Source organism: Emys orbicularis, chromosome 1 (genome assembly GCF_028017835.1).
Source record: "Emys orbicularis isolate rEmyOrb1 chromosome 1, rEmyOrb1.hap1, whole genome shotgun sequence".
NCBI classification, from domain to species: Eukaryota; Metazoa; Chordata; order Testudines; family Emydidae; genus Emys; species Emys orbicularis.
In genome coordinates, this window is record NC_088683.1 from 59,685,832 (window position 1) to 59,708,111 (window position 22,280).

Consider the following 22,280-nt stretch of genomic DNA (forward strand, 5'->3'; position numbering starts at 1 on the left):
TACCAACCTTAAAGCCCACAGAAATCCCACTCACCAGCCCTGACCCCTTCTCACATAGAGCCCCCAGAGAGATCCCAGACTTTGCAGTGTGAAATGAAAGTGGACAGATTTTGAGCTAAGTCATTAAGGCACTGATACTGCAAACAAATGTACTTAACGGAGGTCAATGGGAATACTCGTAGTAGTAAAGTAGAGTCTTGGTGTAAATATTTGCAGGATCCGGGCCTAAGTGCACTGGGCCCAGTCTAATGCCAACAGAAAACAACAAGAACTTAACTTTAACTTCAGAGGGCCACGGATGAAGCCTGTTGTTCAGCACAAGCAGAAGGCTTCCAAGTGTCACTGCAAATAGAGTTCATGGCCATAATCAATTCTACAAGTGGTAACCAGGTAACTATAGGCAAGTCCCTGGGCACTATCCCAGTGCCCTAATGTTTGCGGTACAAATGCTCAATTTTTAAAGGTGACATAGGCACTTCTGAAAACATTACCATTGGCCTAAACATGTTATATTTGATTATTTCTCATTGGCTCATTGTGTATTGTTGGAGTGTTGAAAGTGAAACTGCACTTTCATAAAACTGGACGTTTTGACACGTTACAAAGTAGACTTGCTCAGCAGTTATTAAATAGCTCAGTGCGCAATATTACATTAAGAAAACACACTACTGAGAAATCCTATTTACATATTTGTTATGCTATATGAAATATTGGTTAATGACTGTTTGTTTCATGCAGGAGTGATGAAACAAACTATTAGGATTAGATTTTATTAAGCAGTTTCACCATAAAAATGGAAATTTCAGGGCTTTTTTTTTCCCTGTGCTTTCCTTTCTTTTCATCCTCCTTATAAATAAATTAAGAAGCGGTGAATGTAAAGCTGGAAGACATCTGAAGGAGTCGGCATTTGAGTTGTGTGCATTTCTGAAGAATGGTGCATGACTGGCAGAACATCTTGGCTAATATTTTGCAGGTAACTTAATTTTTGCTGACAGGCTTGCTGCTTTATGAGCATACACAGCAGCAGAGAAACAAGGTCATGAATGAGCCTCTACAAGGATAATTACAATACACAAATCTGAAGTAAGGTTTTCTGGCAAACTCAGCACCTTGTTATTTAGAGCCTATCTTGTCTTCCAGGTATAGTGAAGAACCACTATTTTCCATGACAACATAGGAGTTGGTACAATCTGGGCACAAGATGTATTTCCCTTCTTTACTTTCCTTCTTTATAGCACTCGTGTACATTATGAAAATAGACAAGGGCAGACAATTTTTATATATGAAATTATCAGGAATCCAAGTTTCATGAATTTTAGTACAGCCAAAAATTCATCCTGCATGTGCAGCACTATTTTTTTCACTACATTACTATTTAAAAGGTTGTCATCCCCCCCCCCCCCCCCAAAAGAAAAAAACTAGGGTCATATTCCCCAGCTAGTGGCAAGTGTCATAGCTCCACAGACATGACTGGAGGATCTGCCCCAAGGTGACTAATCACACGCTGGGAATAGCTGTATTGAAAATCCTGCAAACAACCCCCTCGAGTGAAATGTGCTTACATAAGCTATACAATCTGTTATATTAATTAAACTGTATAAAGAGAAGACTATACACAATGAGTCACTAGAAGACATTTTTTTTAAATGAGCCTGTGCCCCAGCTGGGGTACATTGGTGTAGCTCCATTGACTTCAGCGTATCTATGCCACTTTACACTTGCTGAGGAGCAGGCACAATATGTTTTCCAATGACAATGTATAAGTTTAGTTATTAAAACAATTGCTAGCGAATAAATATTGGCAGCTGTGATGGCTAGCTAGAGTGGGCCATTGGTGTTATAATGTTCTATTACAATTCAGCAGATTTACAGTACAGAACTTTGCTGGCCTGATTCAGCCACCTTTACTCACACTGAGTAGTAGTTTTATTTTCAAGTAACTTTATTGAAATTAGTGAGACTGCTCAAGGTAGTCATGCGCTTTTCAACATGAGTAATACAGGCGTGTGGGGACAGTATCTGGTCCTCTGTGGTTTTGGGTTGGTTTTTTTTGTGTGTGGTAATATTGGTGGTTTGGGGAGAAACTGGCAAAAGACGCACGTAGGTCTTGTTTGTGTGTGTGTGGTGTGTGTGTGGTGGGCTTAAGCATGTTAGTTAACATGGTTTAATTAACTCTTGTTTAAACACTGTGATGGAACTCATCCCTGTATTCACACCCTACACACTATTGTAATAATCTTTGTACAAAATATGCCTTGCGAGGTATCGTTTGAAAACTAACACACTGGTCAATAATATCATGATGTAATGTGTGTAGCAACATTATATGTCAGGTTATGAACATAAACACATTTTGGTCATAATTTATTAGACTAATCTGGGGAGAACCTGTTTTTCAAAGACAAAGGACAAGCTGATGCCAGGTGTCATCCAAGTTGATTGGCAATCACTGCTCCAGTGGCCGCTCTTTGACAACATAGGGGGGCCGGAACAGATCAATCTGCATTTTAACAACAACATGGAACCTCTTTCACCACAAGATTCTAGGTCTCCATTCTCACAGTGGGAAGGAACTGTATCTAGGGGTAACCTTCAAGATTGAGCATTTCAAAGGGTGAGTGAACTAGAAAAGTGAGGGGCAAAAACACCCCAGGTATTCTCTCTTCCTTTCTCACCCTCTCTCGCTCTTTCTTTCATCTAAGAAGATAAAGGAACCAGCCTTTGGACTTTAGGATGGGTTCTGACCTGAAATTTGGTCAGCCCTGTTACTGGGAACTGGTGGTGAAGATTTTACCTTGAATCAAGTCTAGGTTGTTAAGTTTTAATTACTAGGATGCATTTTATCTTTATTTCTCTTGTAGCCATTTTGGACTTTAATACTTCCTCTGTATAGTTAAATGAATTTGTAATATTCTCTAATCAAAACTAATCCAGTGTTGTGTTTAAACTGAACTGTTGGGTAACTTTAGTTAAAAAGCAAACTATTGATTCCCTTACGAGCAGATTTCTATCTGAACTGGCTAGGAGAGGGCTAGACAGTGCAGAACACACATTTCTGGGAAAATTCAGGACTGCGAATGTGTTAGGGGGTCACCCTGCAAATGGCAACCAAGTCTGGTGAAAGCCAGAGTGTGACTGGAGTATTGCTGGCAGGCTGCAGCTATACACAGACACTCAGGGTGTGACCTGCATGCTGTTTGTTCCAGATTGAGAGCTACAGCAGCAAAGCATTGTGAGGCAGCCCAGGTTGCAGGGCAGGTGATGGCAGCCCCGCACTAATCTGGATTGCACCCTCAAAATGTGAAAAAACTATGTTAGCACCCATTGTAGACAGGATTTAACATATTTTAGAACTGTGTTAGCTGGCAATGACTGACCTTATGGACAATCAGCTAAATTGGTTTAAAGGTGCTTAAACCCTATCTACACTACATATTCAAAGTAATCAATGGTTGGAGGTTTTGGTAGATGCCATTCTTCACCATGACTAATTTATCTCGTTATTAACTGGCTAGTATCTGTGCTAGTCAGTTATTGTTTCCCATGGGTTTGCAGGTGGTTAAAGGTACAATACTGAACAGCCATTCAATATCTGTAACTGTCTCATTTTTCCTCTTATCTTTATTTCACTAAACTAGATGATAATGTGTTGCTTCATTAACCTAGCACATCTCTTTCTCTCTCCCTTTAAAGGAAAACCATGTAGTTGTCAGACTGTGGTGAATTGTATGGCTGTATTTATTACTGTAAATTTTAATGCCTCTCAGTTTCAAAAAAAACCAAACTGCACAGATGGGAGGAAATGTCCTCACTCTACCCCATATTGGCTGACTGTTCAATCAATCCACATTTATATTTCTAAAGTGCATTAATGCGAAGACCCTGGGGCACTACAGAAGGCTATTATGAAACACAAAAAAATGTTTTAAATGCCAAATCACACAAAAAAGTTCAGCTTTCAAATTATACACAATCGGCCAAATTCAGCCTACATGTAAGAGGTGCGACTCTGCTGATTGGAGCTACACGAGGGATAGATTTACCATGTGAATCCCAAATTCTACTCGATGAGAAAAATGAAATGCAATAGCTGAGAAGCTTTATGTGCAAGTGCGCATTACCCATAAGAGGCAATCCAAATGCATGAAGCATGCAAAAAACCATTTAAAAGCCAAATGAATGAGGGAAACCTGGTTATAAGAAATAAAAAGATCTCTTAAATGGGGTGTGTTAGAGTGTGCGAGTATTCACGGCTTTACTTGAAATCAATGAAGTGCATTAAAACTTGCTGCAATGTGATTGAAGGACTTAGATGTGGGGAAAGAGTTGAGCTAACAAATTTTGTATGAACTACAGATGTTAGGAAGCTGTTGCTGGAAGACGTGGAATAATGATTTGCTATAATTATCCATTCAGGATGAAACACAAGATTGGAATTCAAGTATCGGGGGTAGCCATGTTAGTCTGTATCCACAAAAACAACAAGGAGTCCAGTGGCACCTTAAAGACTAATAGATTTATTTGGGTATAAGCTTTCGTGGGTAAAAAACCTCACTTCTTCAGATGCATGGAGTGAAAGTTACAGATGCAGGCATTATATAATCTGTTAGTCTTTAAGGTGCCACCGGACTCCTTGTTGTTTTTGAAGATTGGAATTAAAATTTCAGTAACAGGTCTTTCAGTCTGGTTAGGTTCCCAAGACAGCAGTAAGTAGAGAGGAGCCTGAACTACAAAGCTTGAAGCCAGATTCAGATGTGACTCCAAACTTTACAAGGATTGTGGGCATTAGGCCTTAAAAAGAACGCTCTATGGCAGGGGTCTCAAACTCAATTTACCCTAGGGCCAGTGCCAGTCCTCAAATCCTCAAATCCTCCCAGCAGGCCAATAATGTCACTCATGCCACCCAGAACCTGCCCCCCAAAACTCCGCACCACCAAACTCTGCCCCCCACCTGCCTAAGGCTCTGGGAGGGAGTTTGGGTGGGGGGAGGAGGTCTGGGGTGGGGGATTGAGGTGCAGGGTGCAGGCTCTGGGAGGCAGTTTGGGTGCAGAAGGGGTGAGAGGTTGGGCTCTGGGAGGGAGTTTGGGTGGGGGAGGAGGTCTGGGGTGCAGGCTCTGGGCCGGGGCACGGGGTGGGGGTGGAGGAGGAGGAGGGGGTGGGGTTGCAGGGTCTGGGAGGGGTGCAGGCTCTGGGAGGGAGTTTGGGGGTGGGAGGGGGTGTATGGGAAGGGGGAAGGGGGAAAGGTCAGTGAGGGAGTTTAGGGGCTGGGGTGGTGTAGGGAGGGGGTGCAGGCTCTGGGAGGGAGTTTGGGGGCGGGAGGGGGTATGTGGGGAGGGGGTGGGATGCAGGCTCTGGGAGGGGGTCAGACGGTGTGACGCTTACATGGAGCTCCAAGGTGGGGCAGGCCGGGGGGCCTCCATGCACTGCTGCCGCCAGGCACCGCCCCCGCAGCTTCCCATTGCCCCAGGGGCGCTCGGGGCGGGGGCAGTGCGCGGAGGCACAGCCCCACCTCGCCCCAGGGCCACAGATAGGGGACGGCAGCCACGTGAAGCAATCAGGCAGGAAGCCACTCAGCTCCACTGCGCTGCTGGTGGTGGGCGGGGCCCCAGGCCATTTTAAATCGCCCAGGGGACACGTGGGGTGGGGGAGTGCCAGAGGGCGGCAGGCAGGGCCAAGGGAGAGACCCGGCTCCAAAATTGCTGGAGCCCTGCGTGGGCCACAGATGGCCCATGGGCCGGGACTGTGAGACCCCTGGTCTATGGTCAGAGGTATTAGATGTTGTAGAAAAAGTTACCATCGACAAAGACATTCGTAGACAACACTACAAACTGAGCTATCAGAGAACTGTGTGTTTAAGAATTTTGAAGGCCTAAAAAGTAAAAACATTGTTATGGAAAACATCAAGAACCTTCCCAAGATATGCAGAGACTGAAAAGTGTATATCTTGGTATATAAAATGATGGTTAGCACTTTATAGTTAAATTAGATATGGAAGGATGCACGGAGCACCCATTTTCCATGACTTTCTCCTCTCCTAGCCTGTCCAAAAAGAATTACAAGCAGAAGCTAATATCCAGGGCTGTCCTTACCATGAGGCGAACTGAGGCGGCCACCTCAGGTGCCAGACTGGGGGGGGCACCACTAGGACCCAGAGTGTAGAAAATTGTGTCTGCTGCTGGTGCATATGTATTCTCTCTGCTCTAGATGCACAGAGATGTTGGAGTGCTGTGCTGGGCGAAGGAGGGCACAAGAGACATAACAGGCAGGCAGAAGAAAAGGTGAGAGAATAACAGAAAGCAGCAGGAGCTGCAGGGAGAGAGAGAGGAGGAGGAGCCTCTTATGTACCTCTCTAGCACCCCCAGGAGCCCTGACTGATTAACACCAGCTTCTCAGGGAGCTTCCTGTTTCCTGCTGCTTTCCTGAACCCACTTGAGGAGAACAGGCAGTCAACTGAAGTAGTAGGAGTCAGTTGGGCCCTTAAGACGCTGATATCGTCCCTCACTCAGGCCCTGCTACCAGCCTGCTTATTTGTCCCCTTCAATTGAGTGTTGAGAGCCACTATAGCTGGCACAGAACAGCAGTCATGAGTGAAAGAAGAAAACTCCCCTCTGGGGCAGCATTCAGAAAAAGAAAGAAAGTACAGGAAGCTTTTCTATCTAAGCAGGAAGGAGTTCTCCTGAGATACATAGACACAAATGTTCACAATGAGCCTTCCGGCCCCAATGAGGATGTGAGTGGTGAGGAGATGCCCAATCTTCCAGTTAGTCAGAGTGCAGGTGACCTGGCAGCTACTGTAGCATCCATATCTCCATCTCACATGGATGTATCCATGCACATTCCTGAAGAAAAGTGTAGATCAGAGCAGAGTGTGGTGGAGGCACAAGAAACAGCTGCTGCTGAGTTTAGTTCCTTAAGTCTAGATGATCCAGGACCGTGGACCCACTTGAGCAGTAGCCTGAGGGACTTCCTTGTACTGCATGGGCCATAACAAGTGAAAAACTTCATGTTCCCCAAAGACAATGAAAATAGAAGTTTCCATCCAACACACTACTGGCATGAAATCCCCAATGGTGACAAAATGGAGAAGCCATGGCTTATGTACTCAAAAACCCAGAATGCTGCATACTGTTTTTGTTGCAAACTTTTCCAGTCTAATGTTCCAGCCACATTGGCTTCTACAGGAACAAAGGACTGGAAAAATCTGGCTAGAAGTCTGGAATGCCATGAGAAGGCAGCAAATCACCAGAGAGCATTCCATACGTGGAAAGAGCTTGAGATGAGACTAATGTTAAAGGCCACCATAGATGATCAGCATCAAGAGAAGATTGCATCAGAGTCTCTTTACTGGCAAAATGTTCTGAAAAGGCTCATTGCCATTGTGAGAATGCTTGCTACCCAAAACCTAGCACTGCGTGGCACTTCAGATCAGCTGTATGTGGAGCTGATGGCTGAATTTGATGTTGTACTCCAGGAGCATCTAAGAAGAGTCACCACCCAAGAAATGTACACACACCACCAATTTGGAAAAACACTTCAAAATGCGATCATACAGTTACTGGCAACAAAAGTCAAACAGAAGATTGTGGCAGATCTGAAGTCAGCAAGATATTACTCTTTTATTCTGGACTGCACACCTGACATGAGCCATACGGAACAAATGACTTTAATGGTGCGTTCTGTAACAACAGAACCTAGTAAAAATGTCCCTGCAATGGTGACTGTCAGAGAGCATTTTTAGAATTTATTGACATTGATGAAACTACAGGCACTGGTCTGACAAATGTGCTTCTTAAAAAGCTGGAAGATATGGGAATTGCGATAGCTGACATGAGAGGTCAGGGCTACGATAATGGTGCCAACATGAGAGGAAAGAACAGAGGAGTGCGGACACCAATCCGAGAGTTAAACCCTCGAGCTTTTTTTGTCCCATGCAGTTCTCATTCATTGAACTTAATGGTCAGTGATGCAGCATCAGCTTCTAGTGAGGCTGCTGAATTTTTAAATGTAAATCAAAGCATCTATGTGTTTTTCTCTGCATCAACTCATCGATGGCAAATTTTGAAGCAACATCTGGGAACATCCTCTCTGACACTGAAACCACTGAGTGCCACACGATGGGAAAGTCGAGTGGCGGCGATAAAGCCTATCAAACACCAAATTGGGAAGATAGATAATGCCATAGTTGCCATTATGGAGGATAATGCTATGACAGGAACTGTTTGTGGGAGAACAGTGGCAGAGGGAAATGGAATCACCAGAGACATACATAGCTTCAAATTTCAGTGTGGCTTAGTGTTGTGGCATGACATACTGTTGTAAGCAAGAGACTCCAAGGTGTTGACCTTGATATATCTGGAGCAATGGAACAACTGGACAAAGCAAAGTCATACCTACAGTCTTACCACTCAGATGAGGGATTTCAAAACGTTCTGAAGAGTGCACAGAAGTTGGCAGAGGAACTTCACACTGAAGCTATTTTCCCACCCATTCAAAAATACGAGAGTCACTGAAGAAGAAGACATTTTGATTACGAGGCACGGGATAATCCCATAAGAGACCCCAAACAACAATTCAAAGTTGAATTCTTTAACCAGGTGCTAGATTGTGCAATACAGTCAGTTGAAGAACGTTTCATGCAGCTCAAGGAACACAGCAGTATAGTTGGGATGTTGTATGATATTCCAAAACTCCTCACTATACCTGAAGAAGACCTACACCAGCAATGCAGGGCACTAGAGACAGTGTTGACACATGATGACATGCGCGATATTGATGCGAGTGATTTAGGTGATGAACTGAAAGTCCTTTCAAGATACATTTCAGCAGGATCAACTCCAAAGGCTGTTCTGGAATATATGTGCACAAATAAGATGACCACCCTCTTTCCAAATGCTTTTGTTGCTCTGCACATACTTCTAACACTTTCTGTAACAGTTGCCAGTGGAGAACGCAGCTTCTCCAAGCTGAAGTTAATAAAAACACATCTACGCTCCACAATGACACAGGAGAGGCTGGTCGGCTTTGCAACCATCTCAATAGAGCATGAGCTGGCCCAGACTGTGAACCTTCAGGAAGCAGTTCAAATCTTTGCAACCAAGAAGGCAGAATTGTGCCCTTTCAAAATTTTTGCCCAAGTGAGGGGCCATGGGGGCAACATTTGAGCTCCCCGCCTCAGGTGCCAAAATGTTGTGGGTCAGCCCTGCTAATATCACTACAAGCACTGGCAACTCCTCTCCAGAGCGTCCACCTCCAGCTTTGAAGGGCCAGCCATGACATGGTCACCAAAGCCAGTACTGCTCCTAAGTGAGTCTTTCTGCTGGGAAGGAAGGGAACTCAAAGCTTAAAACACAGAGGGGAAAGGACATCCCTGGGACATTCATTGAACTGCAGAGTTGAGTGCTGTTTTCACCACAGATCCTTTGGATCCACAGGATTTGTAGATGGACTCCTGCATGCACTGCAAGCCCCTCACCTTTGAAGGGACCATCAGGCGAGCAGACAACAAGGTTCACTTTGTGGAGATAATGAATTAATTTTTTCCCTCCAGCTGTGTTTTCCATGGGATCATCAGGACCATGAAACCAACTATTCAGTGGAAGCATAGAACTGCAAAATACGTTCTAATATAAAATGGGGTCCTTTAGGGACTCCTAGAGTCAGTGGTGCAAAGACTGCATATTGGTTCCTAGAGCTACAGAATACATTATTAATTATTGTTATTAACATAGGAATTGTCATACTACATCAGGCTCATGGTCCACCTAGTCCATAGTCCTCCTGTCTGTGTACAGTGGCCAGCACCAGATGCTTCAGAGGCAGATACAACAAACACCACTGTAGGCAGATGTGGGATACCCTCCCCCACCCTGCCTGTCCGTGGAGACCTCCTCCAAATTCTGACTAGTGAGAGATTGATTTGACCCCTGAAGCATGAGGTTTTTATCCCTTCCAAAACACTTTTTTTTTTTGCATTAACTGTAATAACTATTCTTGTTATCCATACAAACAATTTCAGTTTATATTGTGGTAGCACCCAACATATGCAAAGTGTTTTGAAAGCTATAGGCAGATGGACTCTCTCCAAAGAGCTCATGTTCTAATGCTAGTCATGGCACAACATGAGGCAGTTAAAATAGGAAGGGAAGGCAGGAGTAGAGGCAGATGAAGGTTACAAAGTAAGGCCACATGATTCCTTAGTTATGCACATTTATTCTGACAAAACATATGTTCCCTAATGTGTACAAGACTTCCCCCAGCCCCCTAAAAGCCCCTACAAGAGCACAGTACTCCCTTACACCTGCCGATCTATACACTGCTGTTGTAGCCATGACGATCCCAGGATATTAGATACAAGGTGTGTGAGGTAATATCTTTTATTGGACCAACGTCTGTTGGTGAGAGAGACAAGCTTTCGAGCTAGACAGCGCTGAAGAAGAGCTCTGTATAAGCTCAAAAGCTTGTCTCTCTCACAACAGAAGTTGGTCCAATAAAAGATATTTCCTCACCCACCTTCTCTCTCTAACCTGCTGTTCTAGTCCACTGTCTAGCCATCCTTCAATGTTGTCCAACCTTCCTTCCCACCCCCATCCTGCCAACCTTTGGCCTCTCTTCACTTGGCAACTACATGCAACTCATCCTATGAACCCTCCTCATGCTGCTTTGACTATCAATCTCCTTCCTCAGCACAAGTTCCCTTCCCTTCCTTCCCCCTCTTCCATTGCTCTCATGTCCCAGGCTCCCAATGGGGCAGAGGCTGTCACCATTCCTATCCCCTGCATGCCTCTACAGTGAAAAGATGGCTGGCAATGTCTCTCAGGCAGAGTTCACCCTCACGAGGTGCAAGGAGAGGCATTCCTGATTCATGTGGTGCCAAGGGGATCCACTTGGTCCTTCTCCTGTCCAATCCCTCTCCTCATGAGGAGGTCATCACAGAAAAAAACTGCAAAATCTCAGGTTCTAGTTCAGCTATAAAGCAGCAGGAGAGAAACTTGTTCCTTGGGCAAGGTTTCTGCCACCTGCTACCCTACCATGCAGGTGCCTGGATCCTGGCTGGGGGACAGGGGATTACCCCAGCAGAGCTTCTCTGCCCCATGCCCCACTGATGCATCTGTGCTTGCTGCGACTGAAATTTCTGGCTTCTAACAGATTGTCCCTCACCTTTGTGATATTATGATCCTAAACTATTCTGACATATTACCAGAAAAACAGACTAGGAAAAGAAATAGCAAATGGTCATAGCCAACAAAGTCGGAAGAAACGGTGAAGAGCAACATTCCATAAATATGCCATTGGCTGTGGCACCTGTAAGAAATTTGTTAAAGTGGCACATGCAAAAAGTAATAGAAAAATCCACTGCACACTAATTTTCTTTTTTTTCATCTTAAATCTGTCATAATTAAAAGGGGAACGTATGCCTGAACAGTTAGCAATGGGATGGTTTAGTTGTTTTCATTTTATAAATTTCACTTGATGCAGAACTTTTATGAGTGATCTGCTTCTTTATTTGTGATAATATTCTAGAAGCAATGATGCAGATCAGTTTGTTTTGGCTTTGGCTTGCAGTTCGAATATGACTCAGTCCTTGCAGTTTAAACAGGACCTATTGAATTGTTTATATTAGTGATTCCAAGCAATACTTCTGATGCATCCTGGGAATTATATTTAAAGCACAATTTAAATGGTAAAATGATATTACTGAGAAAAAAGACTTTTAAGAAAAGCATAGTAATTATATTTGGCTGTTTTATGGATGGAATATAATGTGATCAGTAAGCTATTATGGTTTGCAGTAATTAATGTTTTATGTTATTTAAATGATTCACTAAAGTTGGTAGAACATAGGGTGCACATTTTTTATTTATATTAGACAATTTTTTCTTAGTTAGCATTTTACAAAAGGTGTAAACTCTGGGAATAAGAAAATACTAATCAACACTGATCTGTAGAGTTTTAGTATGTTGGCATTTATATTTTAAGAAGTGAAGAAGTATCTATATCTGGGATTTTCAAAAGCACCTAAGTGAGTTAGGTGCCCAAATTCCACAGATGCAATGGAAATTGTGCATCTAATTTCCTTGGGCTGAGTAAAAAAATCCCAATCTATAAAGTACAATTTTCTGGGCAACTTTTTTTTCAGGTTACTCTGCATTGAATGGATCATATTCCAATCATATATTTAGATTTTTAGAGTGGTTATTCTAGATTTACACTGAGATCAGAATCTAACCCACTACAAGTCTGATGCAAAGCCCATTGAAATTAGTGGAAAGACTCCCACTGACTTCAATGGGCATTGTGCAGCACCTCTGGTCGTAAACCCATTGTGCACCCCACATAAGAGTGATTAGGAGCAATGGGAAGCTGACCACCCAGACTTGCGACACAAGCAATTCTATGACACATTTCTATTATAAACTAATATTTATCCCTATTACAGTCACAGTTTCTTCCAGTAAATATTGAGTTCAACCCTAATTCAAAGGCTCTACTTTTGAGGCAAGACTTAAAGTCTATGAGTCTATGAGATGGAGATTTTGGAGAAAACAGGAACATTTACTGCACCATAAAATATGCACTATTCTCTGTCCAGTGTTACACTAGGCTACTTTTCCTAATAACACAAAGAACCTCGTTCTATTGTCTAGGCAGTTTCAACTCTTTCCACTAAGTTGAAATTTGTGAACTGAGTATGAAAACTTTTCTCTCTCACCAACAGAAGTTGGTCCAATAAAAGATATTACCTCACCCACTTTATATCACACACACACACACACACACACACACACACACACACACACACACACACACACACACACACAGAGACAAAGCTATATGCATAGATACCATGTTGCTTTAGAGCTTTGGTACTATACATATATTAATGTAAGTTTATTGCACAGTATGATGAATATTTGGGACGGACAGTTCAACTTCTATGAATCTAACCTCTGGAGTGAAGATAAACATTTCACTTTGAGGCTCAATTTGTCTCACATAGAAGTGTTTAACACCAGCACTGAGTGAAGAGAAATCTTGCTTTCTCCCTGCTATTGCCCAGGGTGAATTTATAGATACCAGAAATTTCCAGTTAAAGAGTTTAGTTTTCAACAGTTTACAATGCAGCTATTCGTTGCCAATTTGTTTCACCATAGAATTGAATCCAGTGTAACTGAAGACATTTCTGCCTTTGTATCTGCAGATCTATTAACTTTGGGCAATTACTCTCCAAACAGGTGACAATTCTTCTATGGGAGTTATTGAATTCTAATGCTGAAAACAGTGCACCAATAATGAAAGGTCAGTAGAAGAACACAATAGATCAGCTTCACTCTGACTGTTCCTGTGAGATGGCTAAGAAGTACTTCAAATGAATTGTTAAGGAAAATAAATGTTTGATATTGCCTGACATTCTTTAGGTCTGGAATTCTTGAAGACAATTTTCAGTAGTACTTAAATTTTCTGTTTGGGGGAAAATTAGAAACATGAACTACTAATTGGTGGGTCAATTTAGCTGGGGGGATTATTGAGATGTCTTTGTGGAATTTATTGACTTTTACAAGAACTCCCAACTAATTAGCAACCTGGAACACTGATAGATTAGAAAATGCTCGCTCAACCCATTCTCATTTTTTATTCATTCAGCTTTGTTCGACTGAATAACTTCTACTTTTCAAACACATATAGTATTGACTGGCTGTCTAAGGATTTGATAACATGATTCATTTTGACAAAAAACTATTATGGTATGTCTTGGCTATATTTGACCTAGTTGTTGGCGAAGTGCAGGTTGTTCAATGAGATGGTAAAAAAAACCCAACAACCCAAAACAAAACATAAGACACACCATTCCAGGGGCGGGTTTGCAATGAATGGAGAGATTTGTTTTCCATCATTCACATTCTTAGTTCTGAAGTACAAGTTGGGATGAAGTGTAAATGTTACTGTGCCTCGAAGAAGTGAAAAAAAAAGTGAAGAGAATTTTTCCTTATGATCTTACCTTTGTCTTAGGGCCAAACCTGATCTCTGTGCATAACCCAAGCCAGATTACGTGCAGAGAAAGTACATTGGAGGTTAGGGGGAACAGAATCCCAGCCCACGGAGAGGGCATAGAAAACCCTTCTAGCCTCTTTGTGGCTGCTATTACAGCTCCAGGGATGGAGTAATGCCCCAAGGCTGATACTTAAGCCTCACAAAGGGTGTTAAGCTAATGGATTCATGTAGTTGTGGACCAACTGGACAGACTCTCCCACCCCACTCACTTCCCCTGCATGACTCTTAAATCCCCTATCTCTTGGCGGCGCGACTACACTCGCGCTTCACAGCGCTGCCGCGGCAGCGCTGTGAATCCGCGAGTGTAGCCAAGGCCTCTGAGTCCAACATAAAGTGTGCATGAAGCTGGGCTATGCATCTCCTGCCACTTCTGTGTGCTAGTTTCACAGTGTTCATTCAGGGCTTTTTGCAGCCTTTTCTTGAGCTAGAGGATTTTGCTCTCAAGCAATATGTTAACTCATTCTTTTACCCTGAACAACAAAAAACAAATGGTCTGAGCTCTGTGTATTTCTAACACATTTTATAATGAAATCACAGCATAATCCCCAAACAGTAACACCGCCTGTCAAATCTGCCCTCGGATACAGGCACACAACTGCCATTGAAATCAACAGGAGATGTGCCTGTGTATCTGAGGGCAAAACATGACCCCTTGACAATTATTAGCAGACAGGAAAACAGTGCATAAAACAGCCTCTTTTTAAGGAGCTAACATGCTTCTTCAAGAACATTGATTGTAGCTTGTCAGAAACTGTGGATAAAACAGAAAATCCCTTGAGTAGCTATTATTTATGGACAAGGTCTTGAAGAGGAAAAAGATTTATTCAATTTGAAAACCTTCATAGCTTTAATGGTCCACTGTAGAATGTTGCACTGGTCCTTTTTTCCCTGAATATTTTTTAGATCTTTATTTTATTTGTATTATTTGTATTCTTTTCCCCTCCTCTTATGTAGCACAACACAGCTTTGGTCATGTTGCCTCTTTTGTTTATTGTCACATCAGTAGTGAAAATAGGGTTTATTAAATTAAGTTTCCTCTGATGGCTGGATGACTGCCCTTGCATCAACAAAAATAAATTTATCGGGAGAATCATCACACATTATTTTTTATTACAAAAATATCGAAATCACCCAAGTGTGCTGGAACAATTTGTATAGTGGGGGTGCTGAGAGCCATTGAACCAAACTGTCAACCCTCATGGAAACCTCTTCAAGCCAGGGGTGTGGCAGCACCGCCAGCACTTCTAGTTCCAGCACCTATGAAATCAGCAAAGTTGTGGTGTTTAACAGCAACAAAAATAGGGCTTCGAATCTGAAGAGAATTTCCCACAAGTTAGAACAGCTTTAAGGAAGGTCAAATGTTGCCTCTAACCTGCTTGGAAGTATCCTATCAACATTTAGAATTTGATCCTTCAAACCTTTATGCACATGAATAGTCCTATCAAACTCAATGGGACTACTGACAGGAGTAAACTTACTCACATGCATAAGCATTTGCAAGATCAATCCCTTAAAGACTAGCACAAATATGAAATAATGTCACAACTTTGTGCCAGGTAGAAACATCTATATACAACCCTACTCACAAAGGAGAAACAGTCATCTATGATATATAAAAATATCACCTGTAACAGTGAAGGAGACTCAAAGCCAGAAATATTATAAGGTAAGAGAAATATTTATTTTAATTTTGCACAAGAACGAGCTTATACTGAACAAATTCAATCAAGAAATAGTAAGTGCAGTAAAACAAGGAAATATAGATGACTTTCCCCATCAGAAAAGGTTAAGTAGCCATGCCGGTGCATCACTTTTTTTACAATAACTTATATCTTTTTTCAGAGCATGTACTGTACATAACACATCTTAGCTGCTATATTCTTTGTTCCTGAAGACATCCTCCCTTTATTCAAATTTCTGCTAGAGTCTGCAGTGAGCAATCAAACAAAATTTGTGCAGATTCAAATATTATTAGGTAAAAATCTCTGTGCCTATTGAAGTGTTGGACTTTCAAAGCTTCAGTAGGCTCAATGATCACTTCTATTTGTCTCTCGATCTTGACATCGTTAGGTACAATGTTACAATGTGTCACTTTACCACTAACCTAATATTCTGCATAATGATGCCAGACACATAAATAGCCAGAAGTTGAGCCTGACCTCAAAGAAAGGTTTACACATCTGAGCTTTTCTCCAGTTCCATAGATTTCATTCTGACTCAGGTAATTGAAAGCTCACTCAATTCAGAACATTTCTGCACTTTAGATGGACAAAACTGATGTGATTTCAGTTTTAGCTTTATACAATTTTTGGTCTAAAGGTCTTTTTGTGAAGGAAAATTCTGTAACCAGAAACTGCTTGTGAGACACGGTTGTTAGCTTCACAGTTCCTGAAGGCACTGTGGATCCACTGAGCAACAAACATGACCATTCTGTGAGAGGGAGAGGAAGGGGGAAAGAAGAGAGATTTAAATGGTTAGTATTTTGTAAAATCAAATTAACAATCAGAATGACCATCTGCAAATACCTGCCCAGTAGAAGAACATTTCTAAATAAATGTGTAAACTGTTTATTTTTTTAGCTCTTTCTATCTTCACTTCAGTCCCATACTCTATGTAAAAGGAATCTAATGATTTCACTCACTAATCAGTGTGTAATCCATATCGTAAAACTAAGACATAGAATTGAAGTCATTTCGCAATATGTTATTTATTTCACATGGATCAGGATTTGGCCTAGTGTGCGCAATAAAGATGGCAAAGAGGACAAGGCATTAGAAGTTTTATTTAGATTTGACACAGGGGACCACGAGTTTTATTTAGCATTGAATATCTCAAGTTAATACTTTCAGGCTGTAACACTGTCAAAGGTTAATCTTTGAAGTTTCCCCTCCAGATCTTAGTATAGACATATTTCTATGAACATTAGCAATTAATGGAACAGGTTGCCTAGAAAAGTGATTAAAGTATTGAAGAAAAGATATATGTTGCATTTCCACCTCTTCTCCTCAGTATGACTCTTAATGCAGATAGCACATATAATTTTTAAATTACTGTAAATATATTTAGTCCATTGAAGAGTGGGGCTGATTAAAGATCAGGGATGTAAGAATCATTCATTCATTTTCTTGACTGTATGTGGCAGGAGACTAGACAACCATGGCAGAAATCCTAGAGTTCACCTTCTTTACTTGTGATTTGAAATGGTTTTATGGCTAAGTCAGCTTTAGCTGATGCCTGGCTTTCTGAATTCTTAAAGGATTTTGTGTAAACCTATTTTGCAGTAGCTTGGTTAGAGAAGCTTATCCTAAAGCTTTGACCTGCCATGTGATGTACTGCTAGAAAACAGTGAAACGAAGCAGTACAAATGAGACACATAGTAGTATGGTATTTATATTTTGTGCTACAGAATCAAAACTATACAAGCTGTGCTATGGTACTCGCCTTGTTTGCTTGGATTAGACTGCTTGGATCGAAAACAAAGCTAAAATACTTACAGTACTGTCAAAAAAGAACATAGTGTTGGAAAGAAACAAAATAGGTTTTGTTCTTTGAGGAACAAATAGTACATGTTAATTATTAAGAGTCTGTGGCTCTAATTATACTGTTATGCCTTGTGATATTTGAAAATTCATAACATAGAATTATAGAATCATAGAATATTAGGGTTGGAAGAGACCTCAGGAGGTCAACTAGTCCAACCCCCTGCTCAAAGCAGGACCAACACCAACTAAATCATCCCAGCCAGGGCTTTGTCAAGCCGGGCCTTAAAAACCTCTAAGGATGGAGATACCACCACCTCCCTAGGTAACCCATTCCAGTGCTTCACCACCCTCCTAGTGAAATAGTTTTTCCTAATATCCAACCTAGACCTCCCCCACTGCAATTTGAGACCATTGTTCCTTGTTCTGTCATGGAAAACCTAAGGATAAATGGTGAATCTAGTTTAAACAGGCACAATGACTATTTGGCATTTCTGTTTCTGACTATCCTAAAAGGAAAGGATTACACCAATGTCCATCCGGTAGTTGGAATAATGTGGAGTATACTATCTTAACTGGTTTCCTCTGTAGATCTTAGAATGGATTCTGACATGAGGCATCGTGAGTCCATGGAGCTTGGCATAGTATCTATATTACTCATATAGGATCAAATCATGATCCGAGTTTACAAGGCAACAATTGGTACCAGTAGCCCATAGCTCTGTATAAACTGGTTGTAAAATAGAGAGACCAGTCTTGGACCACAAGAGGGTAGAATAGATGGGACATGTTCCATAACTGACAACCAGTGGAATTTATACAAATAAGCTCCTTCTACATGCCCAGGCATCTCAACAGTATGGGATTCTGGTCCTGTTTCTTCTTCCAAGTGGAGCTTTAGGTGGTACTCTAGTCCTGTGGGATGGACATGCAGGGCCGGCACAACCCGTTAGGCGACCAAGGTGGTCGCCTAGGGTGCTACAATTTGGGGGCGGCGACCGCAGCGGTATTTCGGCGGCGGGACCTTCTGCCGCCTCTGTGGGGGGCGGCATTTCGGGGCGGGACCTTCCGCCGCCTAGGGTGGCAGAAAAGCTGGCGGCACTCCTGTGGACATGGGACGATATCTGAAATTATTTGGGAGGGTTACAGATCTCCATCCCAATGAATTCTGCTCTCTCTCTCTCCCGCTCCTCCTGGCTGGTCACCTCTGTTGTGGAACTGCTACTGGTCATTCTTCAGTTATACACAATAGAAAAAACAGTTTCCCTCACGTGTGTGTGTGTGTGTGTGTGTGTGTGTGTGTGTATAAAATGGAAACACTTTATTCTAACATCCCTTTTTTTACTTCTTTTAGAAGAGGCAGCAGAATTCACAGAAGCTTTTCACCATTAACCTTTCTTCTTGAGATAATGTGTGCCTTACCCCTGAGGAATATAAAAGGCCCAAATAATGTGGATTCTGCTGTCATTTTTAAACCATGGAAGAGCAGAATTTCCATTTTTGCCATTACAAAACTTAAAATATTTGGTCATCACAATCCTAAAGGAGAAAATAGCATTTCTGGTAATTTGATGCTCACTCTACAAAATATATTTCCTGTATGAGGTCAGATCTTACAGACCTTTGGAAATTATTTGACACTATAAGTATCTGCAAAATAGCAATGGGCTGGCAGGAGTAAGATCTGCCATCACAGTCAAAGCAAGGTGTTTCTGTGGAAAGGATACATTTGTTCACTTGCTCAAGGTGAGATACAACATGGGCTATGATGCTGTGAGATTTCTGTCCTGCTGGCACATTTAAACCATCATCTGGTTCTTGAAAACTCTGCACCACTGACAGGAGAGGCTGCAACTAAAGCTGAACATTTCACATTGCGAACTTTGAACAGTAAATGTAGAAACTGACTTCCCACTGACCAGACTAAATGTATTAATATTTATGTTACAGAACCACCTGGTAAGGAGGCCTCTTGGCTTGATTTTTATGCTCTTTACCTTGCATTGGCAGAGGGTGCACTCTGTGCCGTGTTTAATCCATGAAGATCCAGTGAAGCGAATTACATTAATTTCATCCAGACACGTCTTAGTGATGTCATTACGGATGGTGTCTGCCTGGCAGGGGTCAGTGACGCAGCGTGGACAACACTCACTCTTGGGGAGTACACTGAATTCACATTCCACCTCTGGACAAGGCAAAGGCCAACAGTCAACTTCACCTTGCTATTTAAAAAAAAAAGAACAAAGAGAGATCAATCTTAAAATAATACTCAATTTCCTAGCATTGAGGGTAATTAAACATTGGAACATCTCACCAGGGGAGGTGGAGAACTCACCATCACTTGGAGTCTTTAAAATGAGATTAAATATCTTTCTAAAGAAGCTTTAATCCAGCTTCTTGGAGAAATCCTACAGCCTGTGTGTGCAGAGGATCAGGCTGAACGGTCACAGTGGTCTCTTCTCATCTTAGAGTCTGTGAATCTATGAATCCCATTGTTCATTCCCTTCCTTCATGGGGCACAGAGAGAGCAAGAAGCTCTGCATTGCCCTCTACTTGCTCATAACACTTTCAGCTCTGCATTAAGACAACTTCCAGCAACTGAATCTTGTTATGTCTTTGTCAACAAAATTGAAAAGCTCTCTGATATCTTTTCCCTATACAAGTATTATACAGAGTGATCAAGCCACCTCTCAACGCTCTCCTCAATAAGTTAAACTGAGCTCCTTTAGCCTCCTTTGAACTCTCTCCAGTATTTCTACATCCTTCTTGAAGTGTGGACATCAGAACTGGAATAGTATTCTAACATCTGTCTAAAAAATGCTGTGTACAAAGGCAAGATCACTTTCTTGCTCCTATTTAATATTTCCCCTTTTATTCATCCAAAGATAAAATTAGCCCTTTTTGCCACCCCACTGCACTGAGGCCTCATGTTGGGGTGGTTACCTTTGATGACCCCTAAGTCCTTTTCTGAGTTGCTGCTTTCTGAGACAGAATCTCCCATCCTGTAGCAATAGCCTGCATTCATTGTGACCAAATGTATTACCTTGTATTAAAATACATTTTGTTGAATTGTGTCCATCTAACCCAGGGATTCAGACCTCTCCATAACAGATATCTATCCTCATTATTTACTACCCAATCAATCTTTGTGTCATCTGCCAATTTTATATAATCATCTAAATCACTGATAAAAATACTGAATAGCAATGGACCAAGAACATACTCCTGGGCTACGCCACTAGAAATGGCCCCGCCAATTGATGTCTCCTCATTAACTACATTTTGAGATCTAATTGCACTGCACTATGTCTAAAAGACATAAGAAGTGTTACCTCTTAAAACTTGCATGGGACATTCTTTCAAACCAATGCAGTAAAGTGCAGCTTGGTGAGCAATTCTCAAGAAATAATGTATTCAGGGAATTTAATCTTTTTTCACGTTTGTGAATTGGTCATGAACAGATTGAGTTTTTACCAACTTGTCTTCTATTTGAAGTTGTTCCACAAATATTTTAACAAACAAATTGCAGGCTATGCACTGATCAGAAATTGCTTGTGATATTCATTTAAAAATTCAATATTCAGAAATTCGCTCTTCAGGATGTGATTGGTCACTTAAGCCATTGTTTAGCCTGCAATTTGTTTGTTAAAATATTTGTGGAACAATTTCAAATAGAAGACAAGTTGGTAAAAACTCAGTCTGTTCATGACCAATTCACAAACGTGAAAAAAGATTAAATTCCCTGAATACATTATTTCTTGAGAATTGCTCACCAAGCTGCACTTTACTGCATTGGTTTGAAAGAATGTCCCATGCAAGTTTTAAGAGGTAACACTTCTTATGTCTTTAACTAGATGACGGCCACTCTCCACTCAAAAGAATTTTTTTTCATAGTTAAACAAATTTCATTTTGCGATTACATTAATTTTGGCCATAGGCCTGAAATTTGCTGTTTGCAACATTTGTGCAAACCAAACTTTGATTACACAAATGTAACAGGAAACAGAAAAGGATTCATTCACAATACATTCAAAGTGAAATCCCATTTAGATGTTGCCAAAATGCTTGGAGTTCATTTTTCTTAGCGCTAGTCTACACTTTAAGCACTACAAGTGCTGTGGCGCATCTGGTGAAGACACTTTCCCATTGGCATAATAAATCCACCTCCGTGAGAGACGGTAGTTAGAGAGATGGGAGAAGCTCACCGACATAGTGTTGTCCACACCGGTGCTTAGGTCGATGTAATTTATGTCACTCAGGTGAGAGGTTTATTGACACCCCATAGCGATGTAAGTTATGCTGAAGTAAGTGGTAGTGTAGTAGACCTGGCCTTACTATAGACTCTGCTGTTGTAGGAAGACTTACCAAGCATCGACACTGCTGACAGTTCTGCACCCAGGTATCTCCACTGTTGTATGAGAGCTCCCCACTTTGATGTAGACATTGACTGCTGAGCCTTGAGTCACATTCAGGGCAACAAAACAGGTCAACAGTAGGGTTCTCACAGTCACAGACCATCCGCCGACACATCACATATCCACTCTGTTGTTCCAAGACAGATCAGCATATAGTGATAACAGAAATCTGCATAACTCTGGTCACTATACAAAATTAGGCATGTTGGTTTAATTCTAAATCACGTTAATTTGCATGTCCTTAATTTCCTTCATAACAGCAATTCTTCAATCAGCCCTCTCCTGATGTGATGAAATATATAGGTTTTCCTGAGACAGTGAGGGTACGTCTATATTA

The 22,280-nt window shown here is 41.6% G+C and overlaps 1 protein-coding gene across 2 annotated transcripts in view; it reads right to left on the bottom strand.

The window, feature by feature from the left end:
* Window positions 1-16,428: 16,428 nt before the first annotated feature.
* NELL2 (neural EGFL like 2) overlaps window positions 16,429-22,280 on the bottom strand; it is a 225,240-nt gene continuing 219,388 nt past the window's right edge. For both annotated transcript variants that reach the window (XM_065405280.1, XM_065405271.1), the window contains exons 18-20: window positions 21,894-22,070; window positions 19,526-19,750; window positions 16,429-16,479 (exon numbers count right to left, since the gene is read on the bottom strand). In XM_065405280.1, the coding sequence (XP_065261352.1) occupies window positions 16,429-16,479; window positions 19,526-19,750; window positions 21,894-22,070 (453 nt within the window). The remainder of the gene's footprint in view (window positions 16,480-19,525; window positions 19,751-21,893; window positions 22,071-22,280) is intronic.